General features: G+C 49.2%; 1 protein-coding gene across 1 annotated transcript in view; it reads right to left on the bottom strand.

Annotated features, from left to right (window-relative positions):
• The window catches only part of GGA2 (golgi associated, gamma adaptin ear containing, ARF binding protein 2), a gene marked incomplete at both ends in the record, with an annotated part of 28,283 nt that extends 799 nt beyond the window's left edge, over window positions 1-27,484 (bottom strand). The window contains 15 exons of the mRNA XM_084251574.1: window positions 855-1,024; window positions 3,438-3,592; window positions 5,872-6,005; window positions 6,368-6,396; window positions 6,697-6,819; window positions 7,793-7,918; window positions 10,221-10,302; window positions 13,175-13,312; window positions 13,761-13,841; window positions 15,034-15,137; window positions 16,396-16,519; window positions 17,998-18,096; window positions 18,971-19,046; window positions 20,055-20,139; window positions 27,385-27,484. Of these exons, the coding sequence (XP_084107700.1) occupies window positions 855-1,024; window positions 3,438-3,592; window positions 5,872-6,005; window positions 6,368-6,396; window positions 6,697-6,819; window positions 7,793-7,918; window positions 10,221-10,302; window positions 13,175-13,312; window positions 13,761-13,841; window positions 15,034-15,137; window positions 16,396-16,519; window positions 17,998-18,096; window positions 18,971-19,046; window positions 20,055-20,139; window positions 27,385-27,484 (1,626 nt within the window). The remainder of the gene's footprint in view (window positions 1-854; window positions 1,025-3,437; window positions 3,593-5,871; window positions 6,006-6,367; window positions 6,397-6,696; window positions 6,820-7,792; window positions 7,919-10,220; window positions 10,303-13,174; window positions 13,313-13,760; window positions 13,842-15,033; window positions 15,138-16,395; window positions 16,520-17,997; window positions 18,097-18,970; window positions 19,047-20,054; window positions 20,140-27,384) is intronic.
• Between the last annotated feature and the right edge of the window lie 486 nt (window positions 27,485-27,970).

Below are 27,970 nucleotides of genomic sequence, written 5' to 3'. Positions count from 1 at the left end.
CTTGACCTCCACCCCACCACTGACCCAAGGATCCAAACGCCTCTCCTTCCACACACAGAATGTATCTTAAGTTGTATGGCCCACGGGGCTGCCAAAAGGCAGCTTCAAGAGGATGGCACATCTTGGGTTGAATTCTGCCTCTTATTAGCTCTATGAATCGTAAGCAAAATCTTTAAGCTCCCTGAATCCTGGACTAATACTTTATAAAATAGAAGAGATAATAAATACGTGCCCCAGGTAATCTTCAAGAGGATACTTTACTTTTATCAGTCCTGGATCTTTCCCCTCAGGACATAACCTGTCCCTGTTTCTTGTGATTCTGAAGTGTGTGATGGGGCTGTAGGATCCTAATTCTCCTGAAAAGAGGTTATAATGACGAACTTGGTCAAAGCACCTCCTTTCCCTAAACACAAATTATGGGTCCAAAGCATGTCAAGAAGGTCAATTTGAGCTCTCTCTTGGGTCATCAATATGCATGCCTCATGCTAGCTGAGAGATTCTTTTAGAAAACAGAATTCAGGACCAGGTAACCCTAGGGCTGCTAGTACCCACTGCCTTGCTTTATGGAGAAAGTCTATCAGAGATTAGACTCCAAAGAGGAAAGCAAAGTCAAGAGTGCAAAGAGACAGATTTAAGGTGTCATTTAAGAACCTACCTGGACCTGGCCACATCTGAAGTCAGATATCTATGAATCCTCAGATAAGCCAGTAAAATTTTCTTTTTATCTTAAATTACTTTTGAGTGACGATTCTGTCCCTTATACCTAATAGATAATGTTTCAGCAAAGAATCTGGTATGCAAAAGTCATAGCCTTTATTGAAAAATTCAAAGCAGTTGGCCAGCAGATGACTCACCTTTGGCACTGCCACTTGAAACATGATGTCCCAGACGGGCTGGGTGGCAGTGCTCATCATGGACAGCAGCAACACCTGCACCTCTGGGTGGCCAGGGGCGCCAGTTTGGGAAAAGTGGAGCAAAATTCTGAATCCATTCCGGTCATACACAATAATAGGCGGCAGGCTGCCTGGCAGAGAAGGACCCAGCAGAAGAGTTAGCGCCACCAAACTCCCCGACAGCCCAGCCTGGAAGAGATGTGCCCTCATCAGCAGGCACTGCAGCGTGTCCCACCTGAACAGCGCCTGCTGCTCTTCCGAACCACCGTCACCCACACCCTCAGACTCCAAACTGAGCTCTCCCCACCATCCCACAAGTTTAAATTTTAACCATATTAACCATATCACCAGTTTAAAAAATACCATGCTTCTGATGAAGATGAAGATTAAAAGAACATATGGATGCTATAGAAAAGAGGGTATGATAGATAATAAAATAAAAACATCCTAACTGCCCAGAAAGAAGTACTGCTAACATATGGGCCTATTTCCTTCAGGTCTCTTTTGTGTGACTACATACACACCCATAGCCCTCCTATATTTAATTTTACCTAAGCGTAAAAACTAATCTCTCCAAAAATAGGTTTATGACATTTCAAAGGAAATCCCTAAGGACTTGTTTTATTTAGCTGGAAAGTGAAACTAAAGTTACTCTCAAAGGATAAAAAATTGGAAACCAGCCATTAAAAAAAAAGAGGGAGGTAGGACTAGTTGCATTAACAAAGACGCAGATACACATAAAATTGCATTCAAGCCATGTGATATAAAACAGAGTGCAGGACAGACCCAAAGATGAGACTCTAACATGTTGAGAACGTATATTTCAAAATCAGTAGATGACTCAATGAGTGGCAGAAGATTCGCTAATCATCTGGAAAAAAAAATCTTAATGAATGGGCCTCCCCTGGTGGCGCAGCGGTTGACCACTGGGCTACAAAGCTGCCTACAGCCTCTGCAGCACAGGTTCGATCCCCAGCCACCAGCGAGGGTCCCACATGCCACGCAGACCTCTCCTGCTGCCCACTGCTCCCCTCAGCAGTGTACTTCGGTCCTTCTGCCTATTCTGCTCCCTGCTCTGGTGAATTCTCTCACCCTCCCGCGCTTCTGACTGTACCCAGTGCTTGTATAAATAAATAAATAAATCTTTAAAAAAAAATCTTAATGAAGATACAAATGCACATTATAAAATTATAGTTTAACAACAAAACTGTCTAATATTTAAGAGACAAAATAACCACGAGATATAGTGATGAGGGTATGAGGGAGAAGGAAATCGTTCTGGAAAGAAACTTGGTAATGCAAATCAAGATTTTAAATTTGTCTACACCCAGCATTTCCATTTTAAAAAAATATCCCACTGAAATAATCAGGAAAGTATTTTAAAATGGGTGCTCAAATATGGCACAGTGGAAACAAACAAGTGGAAGCAAATTATTCTTCAGCAGGGACTGAATAATGAATCAAGGGCTATCCAATTAGTGGCATAATATATAAATTCATTAAAAATCAAGGTTTTGAAGGGCAATTAAAAGCATGAAGAAAAGCTAAGGGCTTATGATGCAATGGTGAATAAAATAGGATATAAAATTATTCATACACACACACACAGACTGTGGTGTCAGTTTACTAAAAAAATATGTACGTGTGCACATATGCACATGGGCAAGATGACAAGAAAATACGTGAAGACGTTATCAGAACTTCTACCTCTGGTGGCAATGGCACAGTGATTTTAATTTTCTGTTCTTTTCTAAAACTTCTATACGCAACATGTACTTTTTTTACTTTTAATATTTTTTACTTTACTTACAAAATGAACACAAGGAATGTCCACATACCCTTCTCATCCTGGTTCCACAGATGCTGACATCTTACATAGCCACAGCACAATTATCAAAACCAAGAAATTAACATTATTTTTATATCAAAAATTAATAAACCATTAATAAACCCTTCAAGGGTTCCCACTGCTGGCCCGCTGTTTAAATTCCTCTGGCCAGTTCCAGGGTTCCCTGCAATCCAGCCTCACCTGTCACAGGAGGGCGCTGAACCCAGAGAAAGCCCCAGCCTGGGTGCTAAGGATCTGGCTTGTTTCCTGCTCACATTCTGGTGGGCTGGCTGTGGGCAGCCAGCTACTTACCTGAGTCTTCAGTTTCCTGTCCCTTTTTTAGGGAGATAATATATCCACGTTCCTTTGATTAGGGTCCCTAAATGATTCTTCATTCTTCCTTTCCTTCTAATTCTACCTCTTCCTAGTAATGCCAGGCATCCCTGTACACATTCCCTTCTCAATTCCAGGTGAATGACCATCTATCCCTAAGTAGAATCCAGTTCCCTAGTTAGTCTACCTGCCAGTCTCCTTCATATGGTCAACCCCAGAGAGAGAAAACTTTAAGAGAAGCATTAGCTAAGAGACCAGTGAAGTCACCTCTTACCCTCTGCTCATTCGCCACCACCAATATAAAGCCTGCCCACCCACACCACTCCAGTGGATAAAGCTATGCATCTACTGAATGAAAAAGAGAACAAGAGAAAACTACTTACTGGGCTTAACAGATTCCAAAGGGACAAATACTTGAGCCAGAGGTGCATTCTGGGAAGATGAAGAAGCCAGTGGGCCGGCCTCCCAGGACCAACCTGGAGAGGACTTAGTGCCTGGTGGCACCTCCTTAGGGATAGTTTTCTGTGGGACATAATTCCTGCAAAGAAATTAAACATGCCAAGACTAGCAAAAATTGTAGACAGTTCCAGGAATCTGATATAAAATAAGTATATACATACAACTATATACTGTGTGTGTGTATACACATATATGAAACAAATGACTTTAGACAAAATACAGTCAACCCAACACATCCTCAGTTTCCATAATCACAGTCATCCAAGTGGATGGAAAATAGATACCATGGAGTAAAATCTCTGATGGCTCTGTCTGTACTGAACAGGTACAGACTCGCTGTAGTCTTGTCATTACTCTCTACACAGTGCAGAGCGACAACCACTTTCATGGTGTTGAAGGTATATTAGGTATCGTTAAGTGACCAAGAAATGATTTAAGTACAGTCGTCCCTCCACATCCACGAGACTGGTTACAGGACCCACCTGCATCCCCCTCAGGACACAAAAGCTGAGGACACTCAAGCCCCTCATGTGACGTGGCAAGAGTATCTGCACATGACCTCTGCACACCGCCTGTGTACTCTAAGTCATCTCCACATTACTTATAATACCTAATTCAATGCAAACAGTGTCATACTGCATTGTTTAGGGAGCACTGACAAGAAAGTCTACACATATTCAGTGCAGACGTAACCATCGGTGGCCTTACTACACAGTGTGTAATTTCCAATGCAGAGATGAGTGAATCCTCGATGGGCTATTCCTGAATACGAAGGGCGCCCTGCATACAGGAGATGTGCGTGCCTTATCTGCAAATACAGTGGCATTTTACGCAAGGGAGACTTGAGCATCCTGGGATTTTTGGTATCCACGGGGAAGGTCCCAGAACCAAGCCCCTGAGGATACTGACAGACACTGTTATGACCAATGCATCAGTTTCATTACCTATAAAATGGGAATAAACCTAGTATCTACCTCATAGAGTTGTTATAAGAAACCACAGAGAAAATACATGAAAAGCACATAGTTGAATGTGTGCACGTGACAAGGACCCAATACCAGAGCTACTGTTATTATTATTATTGTGGTTACTAAGGTTGCAGTTCAGTCAGGGAAGCTCCCGTATGTGATGACGGGGGTCAGCAGGCAGGAAGCAAAGCAGGTAACACAAACCCCACAGCCCACTTCTTTCATGCTTCTTTAGGGTTTTGTCTATTTGGAATACAAGTTGAAAACTAAAGTCCAGACAGAGTGACCCACCTAACTGAGAATGTGTACTGGTCTGCCAAGTGGTCAGAGCAGTAAAGTGGACAGACCCCTATGGCTGCATCCACAGCACATGCTACCCACACCATGGACGCGCATCTCTACCAGGGACTATTTGGGGGTCAAACTGCTTCATCCTTTCCAAGAGCAAAGAAGCAGTATCGGTAAAAATGTGTTATAGTCACACACTAGAGCACCCTTCACGGAAAGGAATCTTTACGATAAAAACACTGTTGGGCCTCCCCTAGTGGCGCAGGCGGTTGAGCGCAGCACTGTGAAGCTGTTCGCAGCCTCTGCAGCATGAGTTTGATCCGGCCGGCAGGCGAGGGTCCCACATGGTGCAGCAGACCTCTCCTGTCACGCCTGCTGCTCCCCTTAGCAGTGTATTTTGTCAGTCTGCTTGTTCTGTTCCCACTCTGTCTCTGGTGAATCCTCTCACCCTCCCGCACATCTGGCCTGTACCCTGGTTCTTGTATGCATGAATAAATAAATCTTTAAAAAAAACAAAAAAACACTCTTTTAAGTGTTTCCAAATGGAAACCATGTAAATATCCACAAGAGGGAAATGAAAAAAAAAAAAAAAAAGAGGGAAATGATCACTCATGTATATGAATTATCATGCAGCTATTAAAAAGAATGAAGCAAATTTATATAAACAGATGTGGAACTATATCTAAGATACGTAATGTGAAAAAAGCCACAGGGAAGTATAGATTGTAAATTTTGGTCCCATTCGTGTAAAAATAAGCCACAATAACCCATCACTATGTGTACAGAAAAATAAACAAACAAAGGAACATGTTTTAGTGAGTGACACTTGAGGCCAAATTTCTATTTTATCTATTTCTCTAATGATCAGATTACACTGTAACCAGAGAGGAAAAAAACACATAAAGACTCAAACCATCATCGCAGCTGCTCCCTAAATAAACCCATTTTCAGAGGTCCTGTCAAGTTGTGTGTTTTCCTGTGACTTAGAATGGGGAGCCCAGATGACATTTTCAGCAGAAAGCAGTAGTACCCCTGGTCCTTGGGCAGCAGCAATGACTATGTCAGGAGCCACCCGTCTATGCCACTTGCCCACAAGACTCACAGTGGGGATGGAGACGGTTGTGGAGAGAGGAGATCCAGTAAGTTTGTCTCCGCAGAAGAGCTCTCACCACCACCACCTTGCAGGGGGCTGGCAGTAGGATTCTGCTTTTCCTTACAGTAATTCTGCCCCGCAACCTGTCAAACCAGGAAAGGATAAAATGAGGCCAGGGTACAAAAGGCCATGGGCCAGGTGACACTGCGCATGGCTCTCCTGACTCACCCAAGTTACTGGGACCCAGGCTCCATATGTCCTGGACAGGAGGGGAGGAAAGTGAAAAAGATGGATACTCGGGCTGAAGAGGGCAGCATCTAAGGAGAATTAAAGATACTCTCTCCAGGGTTCAAGCCAGAGGGTGTAGGAGAGGAAGGAGCCTTGAACCTCGGAGACCATAAGTGCCCCTAGCCATGTGGCAGCACCTCTCTCCCCACCAGGCAGGGCTGCCCTCACGAAGACAGGGTGAGAAGCCCCCCACTCCTCTCTGGCCCCTAGAGCCTACCTTGTTGGAAACTGGAGCATCGCTGATTCCTGGAAGGAAGGAACAAAGTGACATGAACACCAGTAACCCTGCCTGATATAAGCTAGACTTTCGTACCAAGACCTCCCCGCTCCTGAATGTTTAGAGTTGAGATAAATCAAAATGAATTACCCAAAGTAATACAACTCATTCACCACAAATCTGAGACTAAGTGCAAAGAGGACCCTCTAAACTGCCCCTTATACCCAACTCCCTCTCAGGCAGGTACACCTCCCAGCAGAACTGGCTGGCTGCTCTCCCTGGAACTCAGGACCATTGCCTGTCTGCTCCCCCTAAACACCCACCCTCACCTAAGGCTGCCAGGTCCTGATGAAGTAAAGAAGGTGCCACAGTCCTGGTCTGCTCAGATCCACTGTCCATCTCCAAGTCAATCAGTGGGCAGTTCTTCATGCTGCCTGTTGGATTCTGAAAGACTAGAAAGCAGAGTTAGGTTAAAAAATCTGAATGAAGGCCTCCCTGGTGGCGCAGGCAGTTGAGCGCAGCACTGTGGAGCTGTCCACAGCCTCTGCAGTGCAGGTTTGATCCCCACCGGCCTCGGAGCAAGCCACATGGCATGGCAGACCTCTCCTGTCTCACCCGCTGCTCCCCTCAGTTGTGTACTTCGTCAGTCTGCCTGTTCTGTCCCCTGCTCTGTCTCTGGTGAATCCTCTCACCCTCCCGCCTCTGGCCTGGTTCTTGTATAAATAAAAAAATAAATCTTTAAAAAAAAATGTCCGAATGAGAGTAAAGCCTCTACTTAATCTTCCCACAGGTCTCCTCCCAAAAGACATCATGTCATGCCACTCTCAACACAACCCAGAGAACCTTGAAGTACCTGGAGTCTGAGGCAGCCAGGTGAGTTTTTCCCCACTCCGGCAACCTGAGTCTCCTCCAATGTCCAGTCCACCTGGACAGCAGCAGAGCTGACCTCTCCAGCTCAGATGTCTTTCGAGATTTCTAACCACAGACCCCCCTCAGAATTCATTGGAAAGCTTGCTAAAAATGCAGATCCCTAGAAGGCTGGGCCAGGAGCCTAAGAATCTTCATTTTTGCCCACATTCCAGGAGATTCTGATGCAGCCTGCCTGGGACTAAGAGACAATGAACAACAGCATGTCTTAGACCCCTCATTCTCAAAGGTAAGGACTCACAAGAGGCGGAATCCAGCCCGGTGTGATAAAGGCATCTGCTTCTGTTTACAGCCAGAGCTGGGTCCAACTGGCAGTCAGCTCATGACCACACAGAAGGCAGAGGCTGGCGCTACAGAACCAGTTCTCACAGAAAGTGAAAAGAAGGCACATTCTCTCACTTCTACACCATAGCCCAGAATATTCTGAGATTCCATTTCTTTTCTGAGACTTACAGGTTGCCCCAAAATAAATGGCAGGGAGATGCTCTTTGCACATACCTCTGGAGACAGGTACGTCTCCCACTGAACTGGCCACTGTGCTCCCAAAGATGACACGGCCCTCCATCACCTGTTTGTACAGCAGGACTCCCTGGGTGAGGAGGTCATTTGCCTGGAGAATCTCCGCTGAAAACAAGAGAAAAATCAGAGCACCCCGACTTAGCCACCAGCAATCCCGAGTCTTTCTGAAGCCATTCTACAAAGCAGCAGTAGGCTCTGCCAGGTTCAGTATATCAGGCCCTTCCCCAGACCTTGTCACTCAGCCCCTGAGCCCCGACACTCAGTTCGCTGGATGTAGGAGGAAGCAATTTTTTTTGCCTTCTGTGCCTCCACCCTCCACCGGGACAGCCGACACTTAAAATGTGAGTCCTTCATTTGAGTAACTAGAGCCTTATTTAATTCTAATTAATTTAAAGTAAAATACTAAGCTTTTTTGTCAAAATGGATGCAAATATTAGAGAAATTTTGGGCAATTACTTATTGGAAAGTTATTAAAAGTATAAGAACAAATTGGTTACAGGAATCTACTTTTTTTTTACATGTAAATTTTATAAAATATAAATACAGATCAAGTATTCCCAATTAAAATTTGGCACCTAAGATACACACTGGATTTCAAAAACTTCATGACTATCTCATGGTTTACTGCAAAAAACTCTCTCCTAGGAGAGAAAGATCAACCAGGCAAGGGTCAATTTACAACACTGCAAGCCAAAGTGGCGAAGATTACTTCTCAAAAGTAGCCATTTATGTTTATGTTCTGTCAGTTTCTTAACTGTGGATGAAGGTTGCAAACTGGTAATAAGGGTTGAATTCACCGGGTAAAGTGTTTAACCTGGACTTTCAAGTTGCTTAAAAATTTTAATTTGATTACCTTTGACTTCATTTTCTGAGAAAATATGGGTTTAGATAATAATTACATCACAAGCAGACACCATACCATGGGTCTCTTGGACATCACCTATGAAGTATTCAATTGAACTTGAATCTGATCAAGCTCCTTACTCTAAATGGCAATTTATAAGAAATATCAGGAACAGAGAAAACTATTAAGTACCACGAGGGATACCATCAAAAAATTAAGACTGGACCTCCCCTGGTGGCGCAGGCGGTTGAGCACAGCCCTATGAAGCTGTCTGCAGCCTCTGCAGTGCCGGTTCGATCCTGGCCGGCCGGCAAGGGTCCCACATGGCACGCAGACCTCTCCTGCTGCACCCACTGCTCCCCTCAGCAGTGTACTTCAACAGTCTGCCTGTTCTGCCCCCCGCTCTGTCTCTGGTGAATCCTCTCACCCTCCCGCGCATCTGGCCTGTACCCCAGTTCTTTTATAAATAAATAAATCTTAAAAAAAAAAGACACAGCACTATCATGCTATCACTAGCCATTGCAGCACAAGTTTGATCTCCGGCCAAGGAGCTAACCCACATGGCACCTCTCCTATCTCGCCCGCTGCTCGCCTCAGCAGTGTATTTCACTCAGTCCCCCTGTTCTGCTCCCCACTCTGTCTCTGGTGAATTCTCTCAGCCCCCATACCTCTGGCCTACAACCCAGTTCTTGTATACATAAATAAATAAATCTTAAAAAAAAAATTAAGACCAAAAACAAGTATACAAAAAACATGTTTCTCATTCAAGAAAATAAAAAAGCTAGAGGAAGGGTAGGGGGGCCTAGTCATTAAAAGAGACTTAAGAAATATCAACCAATTACTAAGTATGGCTTTTCTTTTTGAGCCCAAGAAGGAACTGTGAAAAATTAACTGAAAGAAATGGTTAGAGAGAGAAATGACCTCGGGAATCTGAACACTGACTATTTCATCCCTTGAGAAATGTTAGAATTTGCTTCAGAGCAGAATGCAGGGCTTGGGGGAGTGGGCAGAGAGCTCTACAGGTGAAGAGGATCAAAACGGCCATGAGCTGATAACAACTAACAATAAAGGAAGAACACATGGGATTCATCCTACTTTGACCCTTTGTTCTGAGATCTTTCCGTAATAAAAAGTTTCAGATATTTTAACACTTGTGCACAGGTATTAAAATTCCCCACTGCCCCTTCCACTCCACTCAGCCTGCCTCATTCAGGTCACCTCACCCCCAAAGGTGTGTAGTGGTGAGTAAGATATACCACTCAAAGCTGTTTCTTACACCTCTGTGGGATGTTCTGCTCTCCTCAAGCCTTCATGATCCTCCTCCTTTCTCTCTCTCCCTCACATCCAATCTACTTGGTAAATTTCACCCCTTTCTATGTTCTCAGACCTGCTGCTGATTTCTTAAGCCTGGATTCCTCCAGAAGTCACTCTAACTCAACCCAGCCGTGCCCTTCCAAGCCCAATCACCATAATCCCTCAAGTCTCTCTGACTTGCTTCTGGCTCTGCAGCGGCGCGTGGGCAGCGTGGTGCCTACGGTGCACACCGGAGAATGAGACTGTTACCGAGGGCATCGTCGTCATCGGTGGTGTCACTTGCCAGCCGGAACAAGGTGGGCCGCAGCTTCTCACACCGCTCATACACCGCCTAGGGAAAGAGCTCAGTTTCACCACACACCTCACAGGCGCCGCCAACAGGGGCACAGAGGGGCCTGGGGTTCCCAGGGTGTTCCCCCGGTCTGTCTCAAACCCATCTGAAGTAACATGGCAGTTTCAGAAAGAGGTTGGGCTACAAATGTACACGTTTTATGGGTAAAAAAATGTTTCAACAGTCGACAGAGACAGATGGAAGAATACACCATCTCGGTGTGCACAGCACTGTCTCTGCAGGACCCCCCAAGCCCCACGCGGAACAGCTTAACAACAGAAAGACCCCACACGGATGTGTACAACCTCCTGCTGCAACAACTACCGCCCAAACTCCCCACCCAACTGTTTCCTGATGCCAGTTTCCCCTTTGCAGCACTCCCTAGACACCCAGCAGAGGTCCTCCCGGAGCCAAGCCTCATTCCCCTCAATAACATCTGGGAAATCTCATTGTTCTCATCCCGGAAGAGTGCTCCGGACAACTTCCACCTCCATATACACTGAGGAAGAGATAAGGCCCCCATACATCTTAGTTTCCTTCCTTCAAGGGAGTTCAGTAATGAACCTAACACTCTAGGCCCCTCCCTCTGACTGCATCCCACATCCCCACCCCGGCTAGTGAAAAGACACATCTGATTGGTACTGCGGGAGAGGCGGCAGAAAGGAGTCCCTTTATTCTTGAGCCAATAAGGATATCTGGCTCTGCTCCCACCTGCCATAAAGAGAGGAGGCCTCAGTGGGGAGACAGTGGTGTGCCAGCACGGGCTATGGTGGAAGGTAAGCCTGCCTGACTTCGTGATTCAGTATTAGAAAGCCACTTGCCAGTGTCTATTTGCCACACTTCCCAAAGTTCTCTTTACCCATTGTAAAGAGGAAGTTTTGTTTCCTGTGCATGGCTCCTATCTGGGAGCTGGTTACCATTTTAGGTGGGGGAAATCTGTGCTGTTTAAAAGTCAAATACACCGACATTCCTGAAGTGCCCTGGAGCAACCTCACCATGAGAGTTCAGCTGTGGAGTGTCCACCTGGCCCGAGCCCACTGACTCTGCTGCTCCTGTGCCTCCAACCACAAAGAAAGGCCGGGACTTTTCTCTTTCGACCATTACCGATCCCATGCACAGCTAACTGACCCGAGTAGATACATAAGCCAAGCTGGCCAAACAAGAGTTTTCTCTCAGGAATTTAAAATTAAGAAAGACACTAGTTTGTTTTCTGCTAACCCTGTTAGCAGAAATGGAAGGACAAGTAAATTAAAGAACCATGTGAAGGCTGGCTTGTGTAGAGGAGCATAAAAGCTAGAATGCAGGGGGATGGGTGGGGCGGGAACAAGGGGAGAAACAAAGACAGAGAGGACAGGGAATCGGCCTGCAGAGGGAGGCAGAAGGCAGAGCACCAAAGAGAGTCTGAGAAAAAGGCCTTCTGGGACATCTACCCACAAGGTGGTGGTTTCTTAGATGCGACACCAAAAGGACCACCAGCCACAGACAAATTAAACTTCAGAATTAAAATCTTTTGCTCAAAAGTCACTGACAGACAGCAAAAAGACAACCCACAGAATAGGAGAAAACTATCTGGAAAGGGAGTTTTTCTAGAGTATATAAAGAACTCTTACAACTAAAAAGCAGAGATAATCAATTAAAAAATGGGCAAAGTACGTAGACAGACATTGCTCCTAAGATGACAAGCAAGTGGCAAATAAGCACATGAAAGAAAGCACAGCATAAACCAGCAAAGAAATATAAATCTAAACCAAAGGATACCACTTGCCACCCACAGAATGGCTATTATCTAAAAGACAGATGTAACAAAGTTTGCAGGAAGTGGAGAACTGGTCCCTCATACATTGCTGGTGGAGCTGTAAAATGGTACAATTATTTGGCCAACAGCTTGGCAGTTTTTCAGAAAGGCAAACAGAGTTACCATATAACAGGAGGTGCAACACATACAAGGTGGACAAGCCTTGAAATCATCATGCTAAGAGGAAGCCAGACTCAAAGGCCATGTGTTGCTTAGTTTCACTTATATAAAACATTCTAACGGGCAAATCCACAGAGAGAAAATAGATGAAGGTTGCCAGAGGCTCCGGGGGAAAGGGGTGGGAAGAGGAGAGTGCCTGGATTTCTTTCAGGGGTGATTAATGTGTTCAAGTTAGATAGCAGAGGTGGTTGCTTTTCTAATATGTGAATTCTGGATAAAGTGGTTGCAAAAAAAGAAAAAGGATCTCGGAAAATTTGGGAGATGGAGAAGGTGGACCTCTCAGCACTGCTGATAGCAACATAAGATGATATAAATCCTTTGAAAATAGTTTCTTAAAAAGTGAACTATAGACTTAACTCATGACCTGGGCATTTCTCCAAGAGATATGAAGGTGTGTGCTCAAACAAAATCCAGTACACATTGTTTACAGCAGCTCACTCATCATCACCCAGGCTGGCAACAGCACAGATATCCCTTAGCTGCTGAGGAGACATGTGCTGTGGCAGCAGGCACAATGGGCACTGCTCAGCAGAACAAGGAAAAAACTTGATACATGTGAAAGGAGTGGATCTCTCAAGCTGAGGGGGAGAAGGCAGACCAAAAAAGAAAGAAGGCACACACTGTACCCTGATACTCCACAGATAGATGCAAAAGTCTAGGAAATACAAGCTCATCAGAAAGGAGAGTGAGTCAGGGGCTGCTTGGCGGTATAGAGACAGAGATGAAATGGAGGAAAGACCAAGGGCCTGAGGACATTCTGGAGGGTGCGTGACCAGTTTACTACCTTGATTGTGATGATGGCTTTGTGAATATACACATGTCAAACTAGAGCAAATATGCTTTAAATGCATGGAGCTCCTACAAAGTCAATTACAACTGGATTTTTTGTCAGAGTACCTGCAGGGCCTCCTGGTCTGGGGGGGCCTGCCCAGGCCTGCGGTACACGCTCAGCATCTCCTGAAGCACCTTCACATGGCTGCGCACTTCCTCCACAGCACTGACCCTCTTGGACACCTTCTCTGACTTTTCTTGTTCCTTTTGGGAAAAAGGAAAGGATGGAACGAGGGAGGTGTGAAGAGCTCAGAGAAGTCACTAAGCATGTGCAGAGGGTGAGGGCTCAATACCCAGAATTCTGGGAAAGGCAATGCAGTGGGAGTACTCGGGGGCCTGCTAATTCATACCCCAGCCTCAATCTCCCTGAAAAACAAGATTCCCGAACCCAGACTCTGTCCACACCAATATCAGTCATTGGGACAGCAGCTGGGGTGGCTGAAGTGCTTTGAGCTCCTAGAAGTACACTTAGATTCTACTTCTAGTCACACCCAGGTGCCCACCAAGGAGCAGCATGTTCATCCCCAGCACAGGGCTAGACAACTGTCCCTTCCCCCAGCCAGGTGTTGATCCACACCCGTAAGCACATCCTCAGACATCGTGCAGCCCCGTCAATTGCCAGTTCTAAAAAGCCCACCAGAAACTTGCCCACCTCCTTGACCAAAGTCTTGATCAGCTGGTTTGCAGCCTGAAGATCCTCAGGGTGGTTGCTCTTCAAAAGCCTGGTCAGAAGCTGAAGGGTCAATGGGAAGAGCAGAGAACTGATTCCTCCGTCACGTGGCCCAGAGCAGCAGCATCACAATAGGAGAATCACACTAATAATTAACAGCTCACATACTTTAGACGCATCATCCTACCACCATACCCTCACAGGGCACTACAATGCAGGTGTCAGGAATCTCCCCGTCCGCCAACCACTAGGTTGGGAGGTGAAGGATTATAGCCCCCAGGGCACTTTTAGCAAAGTCTAGAGACAATTTTTTCAGGTTGTCACAATTGGGAGTACTCCTGGCATCTAGAGGGTGCAGGTCAGGAATACTGTAAACATCCCACAATGGACAGGACAGCACCCACAGAGAACATCCACAATACTGAGGCTATCCTGCACCAGGCTCTCTATGATGACCCTGTTCACTTCATGCCCAATCCTGGCAGGAGGCAGGAACAGAGGAGTCGCTGATCAGTATGGCACCCGCAGGAGAGGAGCTGGAGAAGGCAGCTCAGAAAATGGAAGAGCCCTGCCTGCTCTGCCTACAGGGACCCTAGGGTCACTGAGCACTAGGTCCGTGGGAAGGGCACAGGCGGAGGCAAAGCTGGAAGGCAGAGGAGACCTAGGAGACACATGCATGGCCTGGAGCTTTCTTGGACCACCTTCCCAGGCATGGGGAAGGTCAGGAAGAGGGTGACAGACAGCACTGCTGTAGCTGGTGCTCAGGGCCCACCCCGTTCAGAGGCACTTATGAGGAGCCCTGAATCCTGGCCTCAGTTTGACCATTTTCCTTTCCCCTTTCCTCACCTCACTGGAAAGTCAGAGGAACAACGTTTCTGGGAGATAGCAGTGGAAGGCAAACAGGTAGACCCTGCCTTACTGGCACTAAATCAGATCTGAGCCCAGACACAACCAATTCTTTCCTCACCACCGTCGTCCCCCAATCCCAGACATCAATAGATACCATCACTGTCCACACTCCCCACTTGGGGTATCTTTTAGGCCTTCTTTCCTCAAGGACACTCACGCAGATGCGAGGGGGTGCATTTGGTATCCACCCACCTATGGAGAACATGTCTAGACACCAGACCACCTCACTCATAAGGACTGCTCCAGGAAGGACTCCCCACTGCAGTTCAGAGGTCAGGGGACATTTTGGGAGAATCCAAAAAAAGAAAGGTCTGATCAGACTCCAGGTGAGGGAGGCGTTCCTTACCTTTGACTTTTCTTCATCAGCATCAAAGATGGAGCTCTTGGGCCAGGGAGAAGGTGGGGGCAAGATCTTATCCATGGGGAGTTTAGGGTCTTGCTTTATGATTCCTAAAACATGATTCATGAGGTTAGGGTACCGATAAGGGTATGTGCTAGTGTCAGCAAGATGCAGTATAAAGTCTGCTTCCTGAGCCTATGGGGAAAAACACCATCAACAACCTTAAAAGGAATTCCCCCAGAAGTGAGCCGCCCTCAGGAGAACCCAAGAACCAGCCAAAGACAGGGATATCAGAGCTAACTAGGCAGAACAGCCCAAGGGCTGGCAGTCACTGAGCCTTACACCATTAAAAACGCTGTTCAGGGCCTCCCCGGTGGCGCAGCGGTTGAGCGCTGGGTTGCGAAGCTGCCCGCGGCCTCTGCGACGCAGGTTCGATCCCCTGCTGCTCCCCGGCCACCAGAGGAGGGTCCCACATGGCGCGCAGACCTCTCCTGCCGCCTGCTGCTCCCCTCAGCAGTGTCCTTTGGTCCTTCTGCCTGCTCTGCTCCCCGCTCTGGCTCTGGTGAATTCTCTCCCCCTCCCGCGCTTCTGACTGTACCCAGTGCATGTATAAACAAACAAATAAATAAATAAATAATAAATAAAACATGCCTCTATAAAAAAAAAAAAAAAAAACGCTGTTCATTTCATGCAGGTATGTAACGAGGACCCAGAAATTACTGTTGGATTCCTGATAGTCGTAGAAACATTAAGTGGGCACCTGTGATAGCAAAAACAAGCCACCCTGAATCCAGGTTCCCTCCCTACAGGGCCCAGGAGATGGGACATGGCCTCCAGGACACAGGATAGAGGCAGCGAGAGTGTGAGTCCAACCCTGACAACACTGCACAACCTTCACGGCAACACACAACTTTTCTTGATTCTATCATAAAGCTGAGCTCACAGGGCAACAACCAATTAATCTGAAACCTAAGGAGAGAGGGGCCTCCACGGAGAGAGGAGAGGTTACACCAGCACAATAAGCCAGCCAGCCAACACCGGGCGACAACCACCTCCTGTTACAAAAGGCAATGGAATCAGACCCTCTCTAAGGTACAGGGCAAAGGAAGACCCAAAACTAAGAGTGGAACAGATTTTGGGGGGAGGGGGGAACCTCTAGCAAGTATTTCCCACCTGAAATACTAGCTAACACTAGAAGAGTTAGAAATCTGTGTTGTGAGGAGAACCACAGCAGAACAATCTCCAAACCAGCCTAACTCCTGCCCACCAGAAGGAAAGGTCTGCCCATGCGAGGGACTAAAACTGTCTGTCCTCCTCGGGAACTTGCAACGCACAGCTGGCAGCACGAGGGCTAGCTATGGGCCAGACCTTGTTTCTTCAGCATCTGATAAGCATCCCGGATCTTGATATCTTCTGGAAACCAGACTGTCCAACTAAAAAGTATTTCAATGACTCTTCCTTTAACTTTTTCTGTGGTCCAGGACCCGAGGTACTGAAAATTAAAAGGAAGGAGAATTAGAGCAGGAAGGAACTTGGCGGAGCAGCCACTCCCAATAAAGAGCCGGCTGCCGAGGCCTGAAATGAGCTGCCCAGGGCTGGTTAAGAGCTGAGGCACAACTAGAGGCCAACTTTTCTGAAGCCCAACCCCAGGGCTCTGAGTTCCAAGGAGTCAAGCCTTAAAACTTTTTTTGTTCTTAAAGCCCACATATACGGGCCAGGTCAGAGCCACTGGGGACACTCATTTTTTGACTGGAGCAAGTTCAGAATAATAAAATGTATTTGATCTTCATGCCCACTCCTGACACTGAGTTTTAAATACCCTTAGAATTTCCCAAGTGACAGGAATGCCTTTTGTTACTCACAGTCCCTCTCCCCGCCACCCAGACCTCCCAGAGTCTATGCCAGCCACTCCTCAGCCTCAAGGGAGGGGCTGGCCACTCCAGAAAGATCAGTCACAAGATCAGAGGACCAGAACAACCAGCCGCATCCTGACCCGGGAGAGGAGGGGGCTGGAGACAATTAGCAGGCCTGCCTGGGCTGAGGAGGGAGATAGTGGTTTGCAGGCTGGGGGCAGAGGCACAAGTGGACACAAGGCCAGTGATTTTATCTTCATACCTACATAGTGGAACTCTAGATAAAAACTCTGAAACAATGGGTTCAGAAGGCTTCCTGTTTGAACATGGATGTGCTAGGAGGGTGGTATGCCCAGGTTCCACAAGGAGAGGGCACAGAAGCTCTGCTCCCTTCTGACCCCCAAGACCTTGCACTATGTTTCTCTCCATTTATGTCTCTTAGGATAAAGGATAATAGTTGAGTATAGTGCTGTCGTGAGTTCTGTCTTTCCAGTGAATTATGGAATCTGGGTGGAGATCATGGGAACCTCCAAGTTAATGCAAGTAGCTGGGGGATGCCTGAGACCCATGGTAAGGGTCTGAAGGAGGTGTGGTCTATGTAGGACTGAGCCCCTTGTTAATTCTGGGGAGATGGTGTCAGAACTGAGTTGAATTACATCAGAGGACACATAACTGTAATCAGAGAACTGTTGCTGAGAAGCAGCAAGGAAAGGCCCCATCGATGTGAGGCCTGAAACGGGCCAGGAAGAAAGGTGCAGGGGACAAGGAGTAGGTGATGTGACACCTAAAGGCATACCTGGTACTCTCTTGCCATCTCTACCAGGAAAATTGCATCTACAAGTTGGGGATCCCCCCACCCCCAGCCAGAAACCCCCACCCACAAGGCCATCTTTAAAGGGAGAACTGGAGAAGGCTGACACTCCCAGGGCAGGGACCAGCTGATGAGCACGGCGGTTGCCCTGAGTCTTAGAGAGGCCCTTCCCTCCCAGCAACCTGTCAGACAGAGAGGTGGGCAGGGCCTGGCGTGAGCCGGCCTACCTGGGCACTGAAGAGGAAACAGGAGCCTGCAGTTGGGGGCAGGTGAGTACATGAGCAGGGCCAAGTCCCGGGCACTCACCTTTGGGGACAACACTTTGATCAGCTCATTCAGGAAGCGGAATTTAGCCACCTCGCTGTGGAACTTCTCTCCACAGTGGCTCACGCACATCTCCAGCACCTGCACAAACATGACCCCATGAGGAGGAGAAAGGCATGGGCTCCAGGGCTCATCTCAGATCCCATGAGCATCTGCTGGAACCATGGCTGGTGTTTCTTCAAGACTTTGAGGACACGAAGTTTTAGAGAAAGGGTGACATTTTCAGATTAAGAAAAAATGTCACCTGCTTGACTTTGCTGCATCTGTCAACCAGCAAACAGCGTAGTATGCTGTGTACCCTGAGGTCACCCCCCCCAACCCCTTAAGGAGACCCTTGGAACAGAGTCACTTCCTCCTCCCAAGCAGCAATTTGATACGCAGCATTCAAGAAGTGCTGCGCCCAGGGGCCCTGCAGCACTCAAGTGGCAGGCTGGCTGTGGACACATTTGCCTTGGTCCACACTGCTGTTTCACACTTCAAACAAGTCACCGACACTAAAAATTCAGAGACGGCATGTCAAAATCTGGATTTCTGGTTTCTCTTTTAAACAAGGAAGTTCTAGCAACACTGGGTCATGCTCACGTCTGCCAACAGTCATCTGTCCCGTCTCCCGCTGCCTTCTCCAGACTGCACGTGTGTGCTCCAAGATTTTGGTCCCTCCCCCTAGCAGCTCACTCTTTTATGTGACCAATCTGGCCCTGTGGGCTCTTGAACTTGCCAGGCACACTCTAAGAAGGGTAAAAGGAAATAAACCTTTCCTTCCTTCTCCCAAAGCAGGCTCAACACAGCCCTCCAGACACAGACCTCAGATGGGGCAATCTGAGCCCAGAGCTGCCTACCGGCCTCCTTCCCCAGGCCAGTGAAGAACTCTCCATCCCACCCAGTGGGGCCTAGCACCACACCCTCTCTAGCGCCAGGACCGGACAGCTCAGGCTAAGAAACTAACGAAACTCACCATTAAGCCATAGAGGGCTTCCTTCTCTTGTGGAGACTGGATCTTGTGGGCCAGCAGCCAGGGCGCATGTGTTGGGCTATGGGAAAATAAAGAGACCTGAACCCAAAGGGAAAAGAAAAACTAACCAATCTGGCTAAATCTGCTGGGCCAAGTCGCCTGTTGCCCAGGAGCCTGGGTCCCAAAGCCAAGGCAGTGTCTCCATGCACAGCCTGCACGTGAGGCTCTGAAGGAGGCCGACTCCGAGGCACTCTTCTTGCAGCTACGGCAGCACAGACTTCTTTTTGCCCGGGCCACATCATCCTCCCCAAGACAACTCACCCGAAGGCCCCAGTGTGAGCCAGTGGTGAACAACACAGACCCCGCCTGTCATATGACACATTTCAGTGAACTTTGTAGTCAACTTTCTAGCCCATTTCAAAATGCCCATAGCTGAGCCACATGTAAGCACCTGGATGACTGACTTGACTCTTCAATTGCTAACCTGATGCTCTAGATGTGGTGGAAGGTGGGCCTTGTGCTTTATTTTTTTTAAAAGATTTATTTATGCATACAAGAAGTGGGGTGCAGGCTAGAGGTGCAGGGGGTGAGAGGATTCACCAGAGACAGCATGGGGAGAACAGGCAGATCTACTGAAATAGGGGATCTACTGAAATACACTGCGGACGAGACAGGAGAGGTCGGCTGTGCCACATGGGTCACCTCCCTGGCTGGGGATAGCTTCAGAGTGCTGGCACTTAACCCCCTGCATCACCAGGGAGCCCCAAAAGGTTACATTTAAATGATGGAAAATGTACCAGTCTCCTTCACATTGCTATGCATTCTCTCCAGAACATTCAGGTCTCCTCAGCATTGATGTTGTATAACATTAGCCACTCATAATTGCCAGTTATAAACCAACTGTTCTGTTTAAAAAAAAAAAAAAAAAAAACCCACAGGAGTCCTATTTCTAGAAAAATAACATTCTCAGTACATAATGGAAGGGGGTGGGGAAGGAAAGGAAGTCTAACTGTCAGCCCCAAGAAGCAAAAGCTTGCCCTGAGCTGAGGCATCTCTGGGACAAGCGTGTGTGGGATGGACACCTTACCCATTGGGATCAGTATTCACTTGCTCGCAGAAATTCTGGATAGCTGACCAGTCCTGTTCTGGCATGCTTGGGTCTGTGGCTTTATCTGCCAAGGAAATAAAAAAATTAAGGAAAGTTGTAAGGGAAAAAGAGAACTATCTCACTACAAAAAGCCTGACAGTCAAGGGCCATGCCATCACCTCTCTCGGAGATGAGACCTGGGGGACACAGGTGATCAGGACAGGGACCAGTGCCCCTCCGGTTCACCACCAGCAGGCAGGCCTGTTTCTCATGCACAGGTCAAGCCACGGGGGCCTTCTTCAAGCCCCAAACCAGACTCCCGCTCTCTGCCCTGCATGAGCACAGCATCTGAGAGGCTAACCAAGTTTCTTAGCTTGGAAGCCTGTAACAGGAAGACCAGAACATACTAGGAGACTCTGAAGTGGCTCTACTTATGTATCCCAACATCTTCTCAAAAGTGACACCCCTAATTCTAAGGCTTGGCTTACTGATTCCTCTCTGACCAGCCAGTATAAGAAGCTTTCCCAAGTGATAAGAGGACCCTCCTCGCATTCACACCTCAAAATGTAGCTCCTTTCTATAACTTTAGGCAACTCCAGGGACCCCAGATCCAATCACGATAAGAGTCTCCCCTACCAGAATTGTATTTGGATAAAATCTGCAGATACTGAGTATCAAAGGCAACAGGGCACAGCCAGGGGCAGGAGACGCTTGGAGAAAGGGGACTATCGGGGCGCCTATCATGACCCCAGGCCTGCTGAGGGAAGGGGCGCTCCTCCACCTTCCTGGAATTAGGGGTTGTAGGGATCTTTCCTGGTGCTTCAGTCCAGAATGCTCATCCAGCAACCCAACAAGGATGCCAGAAGCCGGGCCCAGGCCCAAGAATCCGGCCATGGCCGCCTCTCCATCCTGTCCTTTCATCACCCGGCTCTCTCCCCACTGCGGCGCACCCTGGCCGGCCCTCCTCACAATGAAATATTTTACTGCTCCTGACAGAGCAGCTCTCTCAAGCTCTGCAATTAAACTGATTCTCAAGGTCATACCTCTGATGTCACTATTCCCCCAGTCAGAATGTTCACTCCTCTCTTCTCCACATCTCATCCATTCTTCACGGCCAGTGGAATTCTCAGCTCCTCCCGGCACTGCTCCAGCCCTTCCCACTCTCCTCCCTCCTGATGCCTTAAGACTCTACAGTCAGCCAGAGTTGAACTTCTCCTGGCTGCACCCACACCACGCCACGCCGCGGAAGTCATGTGTCTCCCAGGTCAACAATGAGATTCGAAGGAGGACAATCACCCATCTTCCCACCTACCAACTTCATACCAAGGTGACAAAGGAGAGCAAAGGAACAATATCATCAGTTCCCAGACACCTCTCCCCTTTTCCTAAGCGCTTTCCCGACGTTCTGTCTCGGAAGCCTACACACCCCTCCTCCCGGGTCAATGCCTTTCCTCACAGACACGCGCTTGAGCTTTTCATCTCCCGCCCTAGAGCACAGACGTCCTTCTACCTGCCCATCTCCAACGCCAACCCTTGCAAATGCTGCCTTTATTAGGCAAATACATGGCAGCCTGTTATCTGGCCCGCCAAATGCCAGCTAAATAAACCGGCTCGGTGCCTGGGCCTCCCAGTGGCCTGGTGGGGCTGTGACAGGCACGCGGAGCAGACGCATCCTTGGGTTCTCTGAGCGTGCGTATCAATCCTTCACTATGAAGTAAGGACAACAGTGCCTTCCTCATGGGCTTGTCATGAGATTAAAGGCGTGTCTGAAGAGCTTGGTGAAGCAGCAAACACTAAGTAACCATAAAGGATGGCTAGTGTTACCATGTATTACAACGCACAGTCCCCACCTCTTAATTCAAAAATAGGTACCCCTCTTATATTCCCCAAAGTGCCTTCCCCATGAGAATAAAAGAAACACTATGAAATAAATTTAAAGCAGTGACTCTCAGGAATTCTGATTAAGGGGATCTGACTCATCTAAGAGAATTCTTTGCCCTTTAAGTTGACAAAGTTGCAGTCTAAGACTGACACCTGAAAGGCAGTCAGACTTCAACACAGCTCTTAACATCCAGCCCCTAACATCCCCAGCCCACCAAGTGAAGAAGTATTGACAGATACCAGTTTTTTCAAAGAAAGGAAGAAATAAACCTGCCAGTTAAGCCACATTCCAAACCCCTCACCAAGGCCAAGCAGCAAAAAGATCTATAAAGCGTATGATCATTTTTTATTTGCTAAATTGTGTAATCTTATATGAGGAGTCATTCAAAGTTCATTATAGCCCCCAAAAAAAGGCAATAGTAACAGCTAGCTTTTTTGTTTTTAAAAGAACTTACTGTGGTCAGACATCTTGCCGCATCCCTTCCCCTTGAGTCCTCAGAACAACTGAGGCTGGCACTATGATCTTACATTTTACAGACAAGAAACTCGCCCAACCACAAAGCTAGAAAATGACCAAAACAAAAATTCAGTCCTGCCGGGCCCTGAGGGAAAAAACATTTCTCAGGGCCAAGTCTTTAACCACCTTGACAAAGGCAGGGCCTCTTTTGGTGACTCTGACTTTCTTGTCACTAACTTAACAGCTCCCTGGGGCAGGAAAATGGTCTGTCTCCATCTTCACTTGCTCCAGCACAGAACAGGTCTCCACTGAATGAATGAATGAATAAATGAATGACGTCATTTTTTTTGCTAGAGTTTGGCCAGTTGGCCGAACACGCTTCTGACACCAGGAGGGGGTTGTTCCAGTTCTGAAACAACTGGGTCTCCAGACACCTAATCTTCACCTGCCCAGCTACCTCAGAGGTCTTGAGCAGTCCCAGAGAAAAGGACCCCCAAAGGACCAACAGCTGGGTGTGACAGGCCATCTCCCCAAGGAGAAGACAGAGGCCTGACAGGGCATGACTGGGGAGACCCAACGACCCTTGCTTTACTTTTGGTGACCATCACAGCCCCATCAGGGGTGGAAGGCCTACCCAGACACCGAGGTGGTTTATGTAGTTGGCATTAGGCAGGACAGTTAACAGCTGCCATATATTTGCCTAATAAAAGCAGTGTTTGCATGCATTTTAAGCTTGTCCAGAGAGGCATTTAGGTAACAGCTGAGCCTCCAGCTGAGTGAAAGGACTCCTCCACAAGAGACTAATTCAGAAGTCAAATCATCTCACCCAGGTCATGGGGGTCATGACTCAGCACTAGGAGCTGCCTGGCTAGTTGGGGAGCCCCCCACAGGCCAGGGAGGGGGGGCGGGCACAGGCCTTGGGGAAGCAGTCACTGGAGGGGCATGTGACCTTTCCTCCTTCTACAGCAAGAGGGACACTGACACCCCGCTACTGTCCAGAAACACCCAAATGAGCCAAGCCGAAAGCCCAAGACCACCACTACAAGGGCTCATGCCAGGCTCCTACAGAAAGAAGACGCATACCCCTCAGGGAAGCTCAGAGAATATAGAGTGCAATCCAGACCCCCAGATTCCCCAAGGGCATCAAGGTGGGGCTGGAAGACAGGGCAAATCACCTGGGTGTGGATCTGGGTGGTAGCAGAATGGAATTTACTGAGCCCCCCAAACTCACTAAGCTACTACCTCCCGGGCAGCTGGAATCTACCAGAGCAAGAATCCCAGAGACCAAGGGGACCCAGAGCTATTTTTAATAGCACAGACAGGCAACAACCTAAAGTGCCCCCCAGCTGGGAGCTGGCTGAATAAATGACAGCACCCGCCCAAGAGGCCTACCCCACAAACAGGAAGGAGGCCCCTTCGATGCAGTCATGTGGCCAATGACCAAAATGAACCAGACGGGGAAAGCTGCAGAAAGCACAGAAGCGACTGTTTGTATTCTTAAAGTGTAAGCTTCTGGTAGCAGCTTCCTGATGTGCCTTTGGAAACCACCTTCCCCAATCCTAGGTCCCATGTTTTTCCTTTTTATTCTTTTTCTTTTTTTTTATTTTGGTTAAGCCAGTATGAGTTAGTTTTCTGCCTCTCACAACTAGAAAGACTAACTATAGTTAAAGCTACCATTTACCTCTCACCCACGACTGTTCCAGGTGCCCCTCACAGCCCTCAGAGGCGCATGCCTGTGCCACCGCAGGTCAGACACAGCTGCCTGATGCTGAGGTAAGAGCTGTCAGTGACCTGAGCGCAGGGGTCCTCAGGCCCCTCCATCCCACCTGGACTACACACATTCCTTCAACTATAACCCCTCCTCGCCATGCCATCAACCCTCCTTCCTTCCGTGGCACCTCCTCCCTGCCCCACCCTACCCCCTCCAGAAATGTGGTTTAAACCAGAGCTCACCCTCTCCGTCAGGCTGGCGGGGGAATCACACAACCACAGACTCCAAGACACATTTCTGATGTCCCATGAGCACACTGAAGCCCAGAATCAGAGGCACTCATGCAGAAAAGGAGAGGCAAAGTGTGCAGATATCATGTCAAGATGGGGGGTGGGGGGTAACTGCTATCTACCGCAACCAGGGGTCCTACTCAACATCCCGCAGTGCACAGGGCAGTCCCCACAACACAGAACTCTCAGGCCCAAAATATCGAGTGAGACTGTGCCAAAATCCTGTTCTCAAGTGTCCAGGTAGGCTGCCTTTTGTTTCTCTTACAAGTCATCCCAAACTTCCCCACTTTCCTCAAGTCCGCCTTCCTCTGACCCTAGTGGTGGCCGTGTGATACTGACAAAGGAACCTGCATCATCTTTTTCTCCTTCCCCAGACGCTCAAACAAGAGGCGCACTTCCCCTCTGCGAGGCTGTCAGCCCTTCCTGCTCTTGCCCTGAGCTCCGCAGCACCACAGAACCCCTCCAGGGGCTTGAACTCGGGGCCTAGAACTAGGGAGGGCTAGTTCCCCAGAGGAAGAGCAGCACAGACTGGGACTCAGAGTCACGCTCCCCTTTTCAAATCTCCTCACACCTGAATTCTGTGGCAACCTTCTCCCCTCCATTCACTAATGCCTTTTTAAAAAAAAAGGGAGGGCGGTAGCTGGTGGCCAGTGCTACAACCTCCCCACAGGTTCTTTCTATCAGAACCTACACCAGACAAATTCTATATATTTTTTTAAAAGATTTATTTTATTTAGGCATACAGAGCTGGGGTGTAGGCCAGAGGTGTGTTTGGGGTGGGGGGGAGGGATGGTAGTGAGAGGATTCACCAGAGACAGAGTGGGGAGCAGAACAGGCAGATCTACTGAAACACACTGCTGAGGGGAGCAGCGGGTGAGACAGGAGAGGCAGGAGAGGTCTGCTATGCCATGTGGGTCACCTCCCTGGCTGGGGAGAGCTTCATAGTGCTGAGACTTAACCCCTTGTGCCACCAAGGAGGCCCCCCAAATTCTAGATTTCAAAGTAGTTGTTAACTTTTAAGATCTCAGATTTCACATAAAAATAGAAGTTTTAGCCCTACCTGAAAAACCATTAGATCCCACCACTTTGGGGCCACAAGGGTCCAAAACAGCTGGGACTAAAGAAGCCCCTTCTTGGAGCAGCCACCTTTCCCGTGAGTCTCCTCCGTGGGCCAGCCCTGGACCTTTTTTTTTTTGCCACTGCAACCAAGCCTACAGCTCTCCATGGCCTCCTAATCTGTCCCCAGCATTTAACTAAAAAAATCTCAGTAACCTTTTAGTTACCAAATTCAGATCCCCCTTCTCCTTTGTCATCCTACTCCGCCTTTTGCTAGCAAACCTACTTACCAACTACACCCCTCCTTTGTCTGTGACTCCTTCTCCCTGCCTTCATCCTTCGTCTGCTCTGTCTTCAGGCGGCTTTTCCCAACTGCTTCTTAAATGTTGCACGCCTCCATCTCCACACCTCTGCTCTCCTCAACATACACTGTCAGCCCTGGACAACCTGGACAACCTCACCGCCGCTGATTTGAAGACTCTCAAGCCGACTTCCAGCTCTTGCCCTCTCAAAAGCCAACCAAATACCTAGTGTCTCCTTCTGACTATGCCATAAGTACCTCAAACTCCATAACCCCACTGCCCTTCCTTCCTAAATCAGTTCCTCCTCACAGGTGAGGCGTCTGTTACCAAACCAGACCTGAACCTGAACCCCAGAATCCATCCTAGATCCTCCCTCCCCCATCTCTTGCCTCCACTCCAATACACCAAGGCTGTTGACTCATTACTTCTGCTCTCCATCCCCACCCCCTCTGTCTCACCTCAGTCTCTAAACACTATGAACAGCTTCTCTGCTCCCCCTGCTGCACTGTCACCTGCCAACCTTTTCACTTCCATGGGGCTGCAGAGGATGCTTTTTTAACAGGTGAACTGAACTAGATCAGTCTGCTGCTGAAACACCAACACTCCCCCAAATCACAGAAATAAAATTCAAACATTTCTGCAGCATCCAAGATGTTTGAAGGCCTCGCCCCAAATGTGCCTCCTCCCCTGACCCTTTTCTCTTCAGGCTTTGCACGATGTCACTAAGGACCTCCTTGCTCCCTCCACACTCTGTCCCCCCAGCTTTTGCGCATGGAGTTTCCTGTGGCTGAAATGTTGTCACCTCCATGGTCCGCTCAAATGTTTCCTCCGCTGTGCCAATCCTCAGGGAAATACACCAACTCCCACCACCACGCTTGAAACGCATGCCTCGCCCCGAACTTCTGTTCACCCTACAAAGTGCCGTTATTGTTGACTTGTACCCACCAAGCACTGCCTTTGCGAGCGAGGCCCTGTGTCACGCATGTCCGCGCTCCCAGCACCCTGCAGAGCCTGACGCAAGGAGCCAGGTCGCTGTCCTGTGCTCTCCTCATCCGTCCAGGCACGGCAGGGACACCTCCCCGGGGCCTGCCAGGAGGCATGTGGGAGACGACACACACATATGGGGGGGCGGCATATGGGAGTAAACATATGCAAAAGCTGTAATTTTTCTTCCACTACCTGTTTGCTAAATATCACCTGTGTCACCCACTAATTACGCGGGACCTGACTCGTGCACTTGCAGCGGGTCAAGCCCAGGGCTCGCGGCGAGACCGAGACGGGCAGCCGGATCCGGACCGCTCTCGGCTCGAGAGACTGCAGGAGGCGGCCCCGCGCCCGGCCGAGAGCTTCCTCAGGTGCGAGCCCCCACCTCCGCGAAACGGGCCGAAACGGGCGCCGCCCCCGGGGTCGCGAGGGCCAACAAAGGCTGAGCTCGGGCCGGGCGCCGCGCGGGGGCTGCGCCGGCGCCGCGCGAGTGACGTCTCGGGCCCGCGACCCCCGGGCGAGGGGGCGGCGGGACCCGGTGCGTGCGCGGCGCGCGCCAGGGGCTTCCCCCCCACACACCCCCGCGCGCCCCTCCCCGCCGCGGCGCGCGAGCCAGGCCGGGGCCTCACGTGCGGCGCCCGCTACTCACTGAGCCACCGCTCCAGCGCCGCCGCCGGCCCCGCGCGCCCCTCGGCCGCCTCGGCCCCCGCCGCCGCCCCGGCCCCCGCCGCCACCGCCGTCGCCGCCATGGCCCGGCCCCGCCGCGAAGGCAGCGCCCGCCCCGGCCTCAGCCGCCGCCGCCCGGCGCGCTCCGGGGATGCCGACGCGGCAGCCGCGGGCCGGCACGTGACGGGGCGGGGTCTCCTCGGACCACGCCCACCGCAGGCCCCGCCCCCGGGCGGGCCGCCGCCTCCCGCGACCCCTACCCTGGCCCCAGGGCCCTGCAGACGTCCCCGAGTCGGGGCCGCCCGGTCCCGCACCTCGAAACTACGCTGCCCAGATGGAATGCAGGACGTGAGCCGCTTGAGTAACACATTTCATTTCTTGGTACTTTTTTTTTAAGATTTATTTATTTATGCATACAAGAGCTGGGGTACAGGCCAGAGGTGTGGGGGGTTAGAGGATTCACCAGAGACAGAGTGGGGAACAGAAAAGGCAGATCGAGTGAAAGACACTGCTGAGGGGAGCAGTGGGCGAGTCAGGAGAGGCCTGCCGCGCCATGTGGGTAGCTCCCT

The sequence above is a fragment of the Talpa europaea genome, assembly GCF_964194135.1.
Source record: "Talpa europaea genome assembly, chromosome: 12".
Lineage (NCBI taxonomy): Eukaryota > Metazoa > Chordata > Mammalia > Eulipotyphla > Talpidae > Talpa > Talpa europaea.
This window is presented reverse-complemented; position numbering and strand designations above follow the sequence as displayed.